The sequence below is a fragment of the Cydia amplana genome, chromosome 23, assembly GCF_948474715.1.
Source record: "Cydia amplana chromosome 23, ilCydAmpl1.1, whole genome shotgun sequence".
NCBI classification, from domain to species: Eukaryota; Metazoa; Arthropoda; class Insecta; order Lepidoptera; family Tortricidae; genus Cydia; species Cydia amplana.
Window position 1 is genome coordinate 8,704,656 of NC_086091.1, and position 13,476 is coordinate 8,718,131.

The window sequence follows — 13,476 nt, forward strand, 5'->3', positions numbered from 1 at the left end:
TTACTGCTTTTAGAATGCTAGAGCTAGATAGTGGTTTTATTGTATTTGTAGCACATCTGTCCGCAGCGAAACCTCTCATTGGCGCTGCCGCGGCAAGACTAGTTTGAGTCGGTCTCAGAGGCGTTACTGCTATTGCTTTTTGTACATAGACGAGCCGATGGCTCCAGCAAATCAGTATAAGTGTCCTCTTGACTACGCTTAGTTATTGGGGCTCATGTTAAACTGGATGGTCAAGAACTTTGCTCAAGCAGTGGGAATACGCAAGCAGTTCTCAGTCGAGCTATTTGAAAAGAGAATCTTTATCGAGTGCCCGTTGCAGAACGGAAAACCGAACGCAAGCGTTCCATGTTTAAATTTAATATAATGTAATTGAATTTTGGTCATAAACAATTTTTCTTCTTTTTCTGTGGCCAGTGTCAATGCGCTAGTGACGTGATTAAAACCGATAAATACAGTGTTAAACTGGTTTTTAAATAATTGTTACTGCTAAATGCCTTTTGTTTGTTTGAAATAAAAATATGCAGTGATCATTCGTATTTTCAGTTGTTGTTCGTCGTCGAAATGGCTGGTACGTAAACTAGTTACTTGTGAAAATAGAATTAGTTAATTAGTTGTTGTATTTTAATGATATTTACTGAGTAATGTGGTCAATAGAGTTGAGGTATAAAATATGAATAACGTTTTCTAATTAGAAATAAATTATTGTATAGGGTTTTCTTTGTTACGTTGTTTTGAACTAGGGTTGCTAACTATTTTTTGGTGGAATATAGTATTTTCCAGAATAAGGCATCAAAAATATAGTAGATTTCAATAAAATACATATAGTAATTTTAGATAAAATACTAAACATAAGTGTAATATACGTTTAATCGGAAATATAGTATTTTAGCGTAGGTACTATATATTTTTCCAAAAGTATATAGTACACAGAGCCAAAATATAGTACAATACTATATATGTAATATAGTACGGTTGGCAACCCTATTTTGAACACAACTAAGTAATAAGTGCTTTGTCACTGTTTAAAAATGTAAAAAAATATCATAGCTAATTTAAAATTTTCATTCGTATGAATACCTATTTTAAAATGAATTTTTCATAACAATAACATCTAGAATCTTATAGCGTAGGTTTATGCCGATAAAAATAATGTCTTTAATTAAAATTGATTACCTGCTTCTTATTACTAACAGATAATAAAATACCTCTTTAGATAAGTAAAGTAACTCAGAACCTAATGTATTTACACAATTATCGGCTGGTAATTTAGAAGTAAACAGTTGTTTCCAACCGGTAAGCTGCCGTGCTAAGTCAAAAAGGCCGTATGTACATACAATTTTTATACAAACATACGGCTTTTCAACTTAGGACGGTCGTATGGAGCAGGGATGTTGCGAACATCCGCATCCGCATCCGCAACCGCGGAACATCCGCATTATTTTCAACATCCGCATCCGCATCCGCATCCGCATAAAATCGATGCGGAGCTTATGCGGATGCGGATGTTGAACAAGTCGGTACAGGAACGTCTTAGCGGCGGCGTAAGTGCTAGGTAATTTCGTCATTACCTATAACGAAATCGTCTAAAGTCTATTTTTTTATTCGATAGACTGAAATGACAGTTCATAGTATGAACATAAAACGTCATTTCATACTATGAAATGTCATTTTAGTCTACCGAATAAAAAAATAGACTTTAGATCCAGAAAAGTCGGCGAAGTTACTGTTTATTAAATATAACGCACCTATTCGCTCCGTGCAAAGCGGGTGGTTGGGGAAGCCGAAACGATCGCAGCGCTTGATGTGGCCAATAATGACAAGATTGGTAACCGTGTTTCTGTCAATTCCCATACTTCTCAGTTATTTTAGCTATAAAATCATACTTACGATAAAAATGGGTCACGATAGCTATTCTGTGGTAAACTGCAATAATACTGGACGAAACAGTAATAGTAAATTTTATATATTTCAACGCCGAGCTAGATATTAGCCTTTTATACCATATAGTACTATTCCAGGCTTAACAACGTAATGGCTAAACATTTTATCTAGTCTATGTCAACACAGAGTTTTTCTTGTATGTTAATAAAATAGTATGGCTAATACAGTGTACCAACATTAAGTGATTGTAATATTAGTTATTGAAAGCCCATCAAAAGCACACTTTTGGCATGTACGGTTATCTGTCGTCTGTCACAAGTCACACAAGTGTCACAACAGACATTGTGCCTATTAAGCGGGAGAACATACATTTTTAACATAAAATGTGTCGATTAAAACCTGTGAAAAAGGTCAAAGTTTTTATAATTGCAAGCATCGTACGTATCCCCAGGAAGAGGATCACTAAGTGAGTCATCAAAACATAGTGAAACATGCGTTTTTTCATTGAATTGTTTCAAAGGAAATTGACCGAATAATATAAAATACACAGATAATTCTTACTGTTTTCACTAAAGCAAGCAACCAGGTGTATTTAACATTAAATACGAATAGATTCCGCACATTGTTAAGTACATTATAGTAAATATTTTTAAGGAATAATCTTTTATTTTGTTGCGCTCGCTATTTGACAGCGCCGACCACGTTGCGAACGCTAGGCGGCGCTGCCATCGTGCACGGTGCCATATGCTCAAATACTAAACGTTTGGTTTTTTTAATAAAAAAATACTAAAAATGTAATATTTGACGTTTTCTAAGTACCTAATCTTGACATCCGCATCCGCATCCGCATCCGCGGATGTGAGCCTTTAAAAATCCGCATCCGCATCCGCATCCGCGGATGTCAAAAAATCTGCATCCGCAACATCCCTGGTATGGAGTCCCATTCGCTCGTCGACCTCCGCGGAGGTCGGTTTTGGTCTATAAGTACAGCAGTTTAAAGGGGCCCACTGATTAACAATAACAGTCCACCGGACGGTATCGGCCTGTCAGTTGTTCGGAACTGTCAAAATTTTGTTCTAACTGACAGGCCGATACCGTCCGGCGGACTGTTAATCAGTGGGCCCCTTGAGGCTAAAAAGCAGTAAGTCGCTTTACAGCTTATATAGGGATAGTACATTTTTGGTTAGCGATTACTGCGATTAGTTGCAACTGTCTGAAAAATATTTACACACAATGTCATCAGTTATTACCTATTGCTGTGAAAAGTTACTCATTCATATTTCTGATATTTCATACAACGTGTCCGATATTATTGCCTTTATATTTAATGGCAACTGCGTATTTTTAAGATATATAAAAGATGTTGTTATTTTGCGTTTTGCCATGTGACGATGACGGCATAATTTTAAATATATAGGTACCCGTTGTTTATTTATAATTATTATTAATATTGTAATAATAATATGGCATTACAGCTTGGACCTTGCCCCGCTGCTAGCGGCACCCTAGGTTAGGTTTTTATAATGTGTTTATAATATTTTTTATATTGTTTTTGTAAGTGTTTTTATATTTTGATTTTATATCCATATTGTAAAAAACCCTAACCTATGAAGAGAAATAAATAAAAAATATGCCATTACATATTCAAACTCAGAATTGAAAATAATTATTGAATTCTCAATTCTCACGAATGGTTTTGCACGTTAGGTATTGTTTACTTTTGCTATAGCATTTATGACAATAATGGAGAAAATAATTCTTTGATATAAAATAAATGTAAAATAATTAATCCATTTTACAAATTATTAACGTATAATAACGAATAACGTATATTGGTCGTTCCGTGTATAAAAAAGTGAAAATTCTTATCTCTGGGAAAACGCGCATTTTTGAATTTTTATATGTTTTCCGCGCTAAGCTCGGTCACCCAGAATATTAGTTAATTTAATTTAATAAATCACACGTTTACTGTTCGCGTTTCCTTTAAGAGAAATGGAGGCGTGCGACTGAGCGTACATTGAGCCTTCAAGGTCAAACCATAAGTATAAACCGTGCTAGATGTGTTCTTGTACCAGACTCGTCGACATTATTAAGAGACCATTAAATACTCTTATTACAACGATATTAGGTGTACATACAATAGTTAGATAATTGTGTTGCTGTACAAGTAAGCTAAATTATATCGTAGCTTAGCTAGCATTTTCGGAAGACCAGTACAGTTAAAACAAAAGGTCGTATTTCCATAGAAGACTTATATCGAATAATAGTCTTTTTGAATAATAGGCAGGTAGGTTTGTATGAATATGAGTATCAACGACGACGGTAAAGTCACGTGTGGATTCAAATGATTCATAAAGGTACATATTATTGTGGTTTTGGTGGCGATATTGTTATAACGTTATAAAAGTACCTAATCGGTTGCCTAAATAACACATGTACCTACTTTTTTTTTATACCACGTCTACGCCTTATTAAGCAGCCTATGGACGCCGTTATGAATTCTTCGTTTTTAAATTTAAAATAAATTATTGTATTTTGGAGTTAATAAACAATTAATTACGGTTTATTTCAACTTTAAACTGTCACAGGTTTTTCAGGCCAGTACCTATGATTGAGCCCTATTTTAGTGTTGCCACATCACATCAAACACGGTGACATGTCATTTTTATCACAGAAATAATATCAATTAACTGTGTGTTTTCCCCTGATAAAAAGGGAGCTTATGGCGATTACGTCATAAAGCGTCGCATTTGTAATAGGTATCTAATACCTTTAAACGAGCAATTCTTGTTTATTTATATATTTATTTATTTATTTAAATATATATATATTTCGGGGATCTCGGAAACGGCTCTAACGATTTCGATGAAATTTACTATATGGGGGTTTTTGGGGGCGAAAAATCGATCTAGCTAGGTCTTATCTCTGGGAAAACGCGCATTTTCGAGTTTTTATATGTTTTCCGAGCGAAACTCGGTCACCCAGATATTAAATATTAACGTAAACGCCATTCGTCCTAATACCAACCAATTTTTTTATGTTTGACCTAGCCTATTGGGTATTGGCCTAGTGGGTAGTGAACCTGCCTGTGAAGCCGGCGGTCCCGGGTTCGAATCCCAGTAAGGGCATTTATTTGTGTGATGAGCACAGATATTTGTTCCTGAGTCATGGATGTTTTCTATGTATATAAGTATGTATTTGTCTATATAAGTATGTATATCGTTGCCTAGCACCCAAAGTACAAGCTTTGCTTAGTTTGGGGCTAGGTTGATCTGTGCAAGATGTCCCCTAATATTTATTATTTATTTATTTATTTTTATGAAATTCTTAGTTTTAAATTAGATCTGTATAATAATCCAATATTATTATGGAATAATATTAACATCAATAAATTGCTCTGATAATTAGCTTAAAGAAACTTAAATATAAATACAAACTAAATAGTATATAAAAAATAACTACCTACTAAAACTAGCTTAAGATAATATATATACCTATATGTATGTAACACCTAATTACTTTTACTATTCATAAGTGCTTGTTGCTAGTGCTAGGCCTACATGAATAAAGTATATTTTGACTTTGACATACTGTAGTTGTTTTTAGGGTTCCGTAGCCAAATGGCAAAAAAACGGAACCCTTATAGATTCGTCATGTCTGTCTGTCTGTCCGTCTGTCCGTCTGTCTGTCCGTCCGTATGTCACAGCCACTTTTCTCCGAAACTATAAGAACTATACTGTTGAAACTTGGTAAGTAGATGTATTCTGTGAACCGCATTAAGATTTTCACACAAAAATAGAAAAAAAACAATAAATTTTTGGGGTTCCCCATACTTCGAACTAAAACTCAAAATTTTTTTTTTCATCAAACCCATACGTATGGGGTATCTATGGATAGGTCTTCAAAAATGATATTGAGGTTTCTAACATCATTTCTTTCTAAACTGAATAGTTTGCGCGAGAAACACTTCCAAAGTGGTAAAATGTGTGTCCCCCCCCCCCCCTGTAACTTCTAAAATAAGAGAATGATAAAACTAAAAAAAATATATGATGTACATTACCATGTAAACTTCCACCGAAAATTGGTTTGAACGAGATCTAGTAATTAGTTTTTTTTTATACGTCATAAATCGCCTAAATACGGAACCCTTCATGGGCGAGTCCGACTCGCACTTGGCCGCTTTTTATAAATAACTGCCAATAACACAGTAAAGCGTTCTAAAGCAGCTTTGTAGCAGTTCCATTCACGTTCGTACCGAATGCCCGTCGTAAGATCGATCTCATATTACGCTAACTGGCAGTTGTTTATAATATCATTAACTGAACAATGCACAGACGGGCAGGTAAATAAAATACACTATTGTATAGTTAAATAACTGGGCTAACTAAACAGTGTTGAACGCCATAAAGTCCGTCAGCTCAAGTGAAAGTGTCATTATAAGGGCGTTGTTTTTGTTGTCACACACACTTTTTTTTTTCAAATTTGGGATTTTTTATGTTATTTTTACTCAGAATCACAAGCTCTTTCTATCCTAATAGGAGAAAAAAAGTGTCCTAAGGTTTTTATTTCCATTACGTCACCATTTTTCATAGACTTTGTACGGCGGTCGCGGAATGGAAAGATCGAAAAATGTATGGAAATTTTTGGACACTTTTTTTCTCCTATTAGGATAGAAAGAGCTCGTGATTCTGAGTAGAAATAACATAAAAAATCCCAAATTTAAAAAAAAAGTGTAGGGGACAACAAAAAAACGTTCAACGTTTTATTTTCTCTTTTTAATTTATTTATTTTAAATTGTACATTTTAATTTGCATTGCATGCCACTAACATGATGAATTGTGTTCAGCCATGTTATTTTAAGTGCATTACATTGTAAGTACCTGACCATGATTCTCGCAAATAAAAAAAAACAACGGGTTGCACTCCGGGCACACCTCGGACACTGGCGATTAAATGTATGAAACAAACGCGTTCCTACGCACACAGCCTAAGCTCGTGTAGGTGAATGCGTACCATGCTTGTGTGAGTGAGATAAGACATTGTAGGGTAACAGTGAGGTAACCGAGAGCGGGTGGGCGGCACTTTCAACGGGAGGCAGGGAGCGTCCATACTGTATGCTAGTTAGGGTTGCCAGATCGAAAGGCGCTATTATCGGGAAACAATATGATTTTTTCGGGATTTTGGGACTTAAGTCTGGAAAAAAAAAATTAGAGATGCCACGATTGCCACGATGCCATGATTCGGCAACTATTCGGTATTCGGCCTATTCGGACACTTTGCCCAATATTCGGTATTCGGCCGAATGTTGCCTACTATTCGGCGGAATACCGAATATCTGTTGCATCTACCTAAAAAGAAAAATTACAAAAAATAACCAAAAACTAGGTATATTTAATATTTAAAATGTATTCTTGGAAAGTAGTTAAATACGAAGGCACGTTTTTGAGCATTTATTGATTACAAAATATTTTATTTTTATCATGGGTCTGATTTGATTGACTAATATACATTCATTAATTCTGTTCAACATAAAAATATATCTTAGCAAACGTAGTGCTTTGATGGCGAACAGTTTGCATAATAATTGTGACTCAAAATCTTCGCATGTCATGCCGAATATTCGGTATTCGACCGAGGGAGGGGCCGAATATTCGGTATTCGGCCAAATTCACTATTCGGGGCATCTCTAAAAAAATACATTCAAATTAAAGTAATTGTATTAAAAACAACGATATTTTACATTATTGGCACTACGTCAGCTCGCTCGCTCGACGACAGTTCGGAACTTGAAATTATTGTTTTATAACGTGAAGCTGTTTTTCGGGACAGTTTACACTTTGTCGGGAATCGGGAACACCTGCTAAAAATCGGGAGAATCCCGCCAAATCCCGACCATCTGGCAACCCTAATGCTAGTACAGTACTCGTTATTATACTGTGCTCCGGGAGTGCCGATAGAAGTGAAAACTCAGCTCACTATGTTACCGACGCCCGGTAACACGATACATACGTTTAGCGGAGGTATTCTATTTATTTATTATATATTATTATCATTCTCAAATAAGATCACACTTTTTCATTGACATGTTTATTTACATACTACCATGACAACGTCAAATTATTTGAACATAGGTAAAGAGTGTGTAAAAAGGTAAGTATAGATTTTGAAAAGGAGTCCGCAACATAAATGTCAAATAACATTGAGTTTTTCTTTATTGATTTAAATGCCATCTAAATTATGAGTGGCCACCTTGCAGGGCTTACGGCCACGTGATCGCCTTACGCTGTCTCGAATTTATCATTTTTTTCCCACCTCAAAAAGTGCCCAGCGCCGCGAAAGAAGTTTTCACTTCAAAAACTTTGAACGTTATTTTCTCAGGAATTTGATATTAATAATAACATTACCACAATTAAATAAATACGGGCAACCTTCCTCTGTTACGACATTTTCTTCTAACACATTTTGATCCACTCGAGTACAATAATACCTAATATAAACTCGTTGGGCAATAGTACCTACAGTAAAGTAAGGAACATATATAATACTTGGGGTTTTGTGGAATGTGGGTGTTATGAAGATACGACCAAGGTTTGTATGTGGGATGTGTTTCGTAATACAGCGTTTGTAACGCGATTTTAGAGAATTCTAATACCTATACATTGTATTAGTCGCTATAGAAATAAGAAAAACAAATAAAAATCTTTAAATTATATTGACTTGTCTATCCCACTCTATTGACTTTATACCTAGTAATAACTACTGCATCTGCTCCAACAAAATTGTAGGTAGTATCATACTAATACATAGGTAATTTAGAGCAAAGTTAAGTATGTACATATTATGTTATGTAGGTACCCCTACAAAAGGCGAATTTAGGGTTGGTACGTAATTTTGGCCACCCTTATTTTCAATTTATTGCACCATTGATTTGTGTAATAATATCCTATACTATTTATTTATTTATTGATAGCAGGGTTTGATTTAGAACGTCGCTGTTAGTATTGTATGACGGTTGATTCGTCACTAAACAGCTGACAGGGATTTATCATTTATCGTTATCGTAGACAAATAATTATAGTAGTTATGCGAACGTTTGCATACCACCTGCGTAACGGTCACATAATTTTGATCACTATAGGTACTTACTCCGTTTTTGTTAAAGATTAGAATTGTGCTAACCTCAAAAGTAGATATATTTAGCTTTTTCTTCCAAAATGTTAGGGTTCCTGGAAAATTACCATTTTGTTTTGAAGTTATAAAATTTTGAATCTGAAAAAAAAACGGGGTATGTGAATTTCAAAAAATATGTTTATAATTTATAGCTAAAGTTACAAGTTTACAACTTTTGTACAACATATGAATATATTTCTTAAGGATCCTATCATCAACGGTTTAACGTATATATAACGCTATTGTTTTATATATAAGTATTTAAATAATATATGTACTGTGTAGATTAAAAGGCCGACCTTTGCCTAACTCAGGGTCCCTTTGTGTCCCCATCGCCGAGATTTGTATAGGCCCCCTTTTTATATAATGTTTCTTTTGTCCAAATGGTGTTAAGATGGATCAGATACTTCTGAGCGCGCTGGTCGTTCCGATATAACCGTGTATTATAAACGGTGGTATATAATAATAATTATCATTTTGTTCGGGTCAAATAGTGAGCGAGATAGAGTAGGTCTAATTATGTCATGCATACTGACCTATTTGTATAAGCATGTAATAAGACAGACTTAGTCGTATGTAAAACACTAGAAAATTGTCGATAAAAGGTAAATCGCAGTCCGCAGTCAGCAGGATACGATTTCCATTTACGAAATAACTTTTCGCAAATTATGTATTAATCATTATTATATAGGTAAGTATTTCATAATTATAAACTCCTTAATCTCTAACGACGCTAACTTTGCTCAAACTTGGCAGTAAAATACCTACATATGTACCTAATAATACTTATGCATAATTGCATATCCATATACCTAAGCAAATAGCACTTAGTATGAAAACTTAGCGTGGTCCAACTCTATCTGCTTATATAAGTAGTTTTGACAGTTTAAACAAAAAAATCAATCCTCCTGTACTTGTAGGTATGTACCTTTAGTTTTAATTTAACGACAGATCGGTTTAGCTATTTGTTAATTTAGTATCAGTGTGGCTAGTTGGCTACCGCCATTTTAATACTGACATAAACGCTATCGAGAACGTAACTTACTTTCTATGCATATTAGTGCGAGCGAGATGTAGATATAGAAAATAAATTACGAAGACGTTAGCGTATATTTTAGTTTTGACACTGTCAATGACTCATCTCATGGTACACGTACTGGGGTATAAGAACAAGCATTAGTGTGTGGGTATACTGTACGTACTAATATCTATTCTGTGAGTGTACGTAACGTAACAGAAATGATTTAACGTAACCGACCTTGGGGCTACGTCAGTATCTTGGCATATAATATCGCGAGGTCGCCCGAACGTTCAAGTTGAAGGTCGAGCTACTCGCCACTCGCACCAGTAACTCGTCTGCTGCCAATGATTAACAAGGAAATAGGAAAAAGTTGATCAAGTACTTTTTAGGGTTCCGTACCCAAAGGGTAAAAACGGGACCCTATTACTAAGACTCCGCTGTCCGTCCGTCCGTCTGTCACCAGGCTGTATCTCACGAACCGTGATAGGTAGCTAGACAGTTGAAATTTTCACAGATGATGTATTTCTGTTGCCGCTATAACAACAAATACTAAAAACAGAATAAAATAAAGATTTAAGTGGGGCTCCCATACAACAAACGTGATTTTTGACCGAAGTTAAGCAACGTCGGGCGGGGTCAGAACTTGGATGGGTGACCGTTTTTTTGCTTGATTTTTTTGCTTGTTTTACTCTATTTTTTGTTGATGGTGCGGAACCCTCCGTGCGCGAGTTCGACTCGCATTTGGCCGGTTTTGACCGGAAGGATAGTTATTAATAGTGGGTTTTTATTTTTCCTTATAAACATATAGTATTCCAGAAAAAAAAACAACGAAGAAAGTTGACTGATTTTCTGTTTAGATACTTATAGGTAGGTAATTCACTTATTACTCTTATTAGGTAATTTTCATGTCATGTCACCCATGACACAGGGCGGACACGCCATACATCAAAAATGATTTGCGTTTATATGTGTGCGCGGCACGTCTGTACACGCGTCATTGAGTTTCTGACGGAATCCTGATGGAATCTAGGTAGAGCGACTTACGCACACATTCATGTCGCGGGCAGTCGCGGGCGAGGTAATCCGAGTCGGGGCGGGGCGGTGCGTGTCCGTTCTGTATGATATTACTATTACTTATTCTGTGCCCATGACTCCTAGCTTAATATCATAGGATAACAACAAGATACCTAAATAAAGCATTGAAACGTCACTTAACTAATCGTATCGCATTTATAAATACATACAAGCATACGAGGGCTGTTTGATAAGTACCCGTTTTCCAAATGTATTAATATCACGGGCCGAAAATATGTATACAATCGTTTTAAGCCATTTTTCAGAGGTGGGAAAATTTAAAAAAAAAACAGCATTCTTTTGTTTTTTTCTCATTTGACAGCGATTCAGTGAAAGCGTGAACTTAAAATTGTGAAAATGGAGAAAGAGCAGTATCGGTCTGTAATTAGATTCTTGTTTTTGGAAGGAAAACCATGTGATGAAATAAAAGTAAGAATGCAAGCGGTTTACCATGAATGTGCTCCTTCTATGACAACCGTCAGATACTGGTTTAACGAGTTTAAGCGGGGGAGAACAACCGTCTTTGATGAGGATCGCCCAGGCCGCCCAATTGAGGTGACTACAGACGATATGGTTAAGAAAATTGAAAATATCGTTTTAGCCGGCCGCCGAATTGAACTTCGAGAAATCGTTGATGCTGTAAATGTTCCAATCGAGCGGGTACAAAACATATTAGAAGAAAAATTGGGTATGAAGACAGTATCGGCGAGGTGGGTGCCGCGTTTACTCACGGAGGAGCAAAAACGGAACCGACTGACTACTTCGGAGCAGTGTTTGGCCGTGTTCAAACGTAACCCGAAGGAGTTTCTGCGTCGTTTCGTGACCGTAGACGAAACGTGGGTCACCACTACCCCCCGGAAATGAAAGGGCAGTCGAAGCAGTGGATTTTACCGGGTGAACCTGCGCGAAAGATAGCAAAAATCGTTCCATCGGCTGGAAAGGTCATGGCGACCGTTTTTTGGGATTCGCAGGGTATTATACATATTGAGTTCTTAGAAAAGGGGAAAACGATAACAGGGCAGTACTATGCCAATTTATTGGATGAATTTGACGCTGGGTTGAAGGACAAACGACCCCATTTAAAAAATAAAAAAGTACTGTCTCATCACGACAACGCACCAGCTCATTCGTCTAGAGTTGTGATGGCTAAATTAACACAATTACGCTACGCCCTATTGCCTTACCCCCCGTATTCTCCAGATTTGACCCCATGCGATTTATTTTTGTTTCCCAACCTGAAAAAATGGCTCGGTGGTAAGCGATTTGGATCAAATGACGAAGTCATTGCCGCCACAGAGGCCTATTTTAATGACTTTCCGAAATCATACTTTTTGGATGGTTTATTGAAGCTTGAATATAGGTGGAACAAGTGTATAGAGTTAAAAGGAGACTATGAAGAAAAATAAATGCATATAAATAAAAACAACTGATTATTTTTTTCATAAACGGGTACTTATCAAACAGCCCTCGTAATTCGCTTGTTATTGTATTTATTATATACCTTATGTAATTTTGTAACAAACTGCAAATCTATAAACAAATATCGATACCTCGGGGCTTTGGTAATGATTAGGTACGTGTATTTATACCTACTTAACTTTTTTTATTGTAAAATAGTTCCCAAACCATGTACTTATGAAAAATAGGTAGTAATCTCAAAATGTGTTTAGAAATGTAAAAATAGTTTCTATTATTACAGTTTTTACCTATTTTTTGACTAGTGTAAAACATTATCGCACTTTACCCCGGGGTGTAATAATAAATTAGCCAAACAACATTTATTCGACCTATAATTTAAAAAAAAACTCATTAAATAATTATTGTCAACAGGCAAAGAAGTCCAAAAAAGATGGCGCTCCATACGAGACTCTTACACCAAGGCGTACCGCCAGGGTAAATGCGTACCCGCGGAACAGTGTACACCCGGTAGCCGGCGGTACCAGTACCACGCCCAGATGTCGTTCCTGCTTCGAGCGCTGAAGAACAAGTGAGTAGTTGAGTACACGGGTTATAGGGTACACGGGTGTGGGTACCCGCCGAGAAATGTCGGCCATAGCAATATTATGCAAAATATCAGAGGTCATTCTTGTTAGCGCACGTTAACTGCACCCACAGCTACACTACACGGGTGTGCGAATAACACATCAGTATCAAGATCTATTGTATTATTCGAAGAGTAAATATGTATAGTCCCCGTTTTATATAAATCTTTATTTTTCTGTCGAAGCTCTACTTGTCTTTTAAATTTTTTTTAAAGCAACATCTACAACAACGAATCATCAATCCTTTAAGAAATTTTTTCGATTCTTTTTTATTCAGCAATTATTCCT

General features: G+C 36.1%; 1 protein-coding gene across 2 annotated transcripts in view; it reads left to right on the forward strand.

Annotated features, from left to right (window-relative positions):
* LOC134658821 (uncharacterized) overlaps positions 1–13,476 on the forward strand; it is a 36,623-nt gene that overhangs the window by 19,686 nt on the left and 3,461 nt on the right. The window contains exons 1-2 of one of the 2 annotated variants that reach the window (XM_063514485.1): positions 314–568; positions 12,977–13,133. In XM_063514485.1, coding sequence (XP_063370555.1) covers positions 562–568; positions 12,977–13,133 — 164 coding nt within the window. In that variant the 5' untranslated portion in view covers positions 314–561. Of the gene's footprint in view, positions 1–313; positions 569–12,976; positions 13,134–13,476 lie in introns of those variants that run through there. The other variant, XM_063514484.1, reaches the window with a different exon arrangement.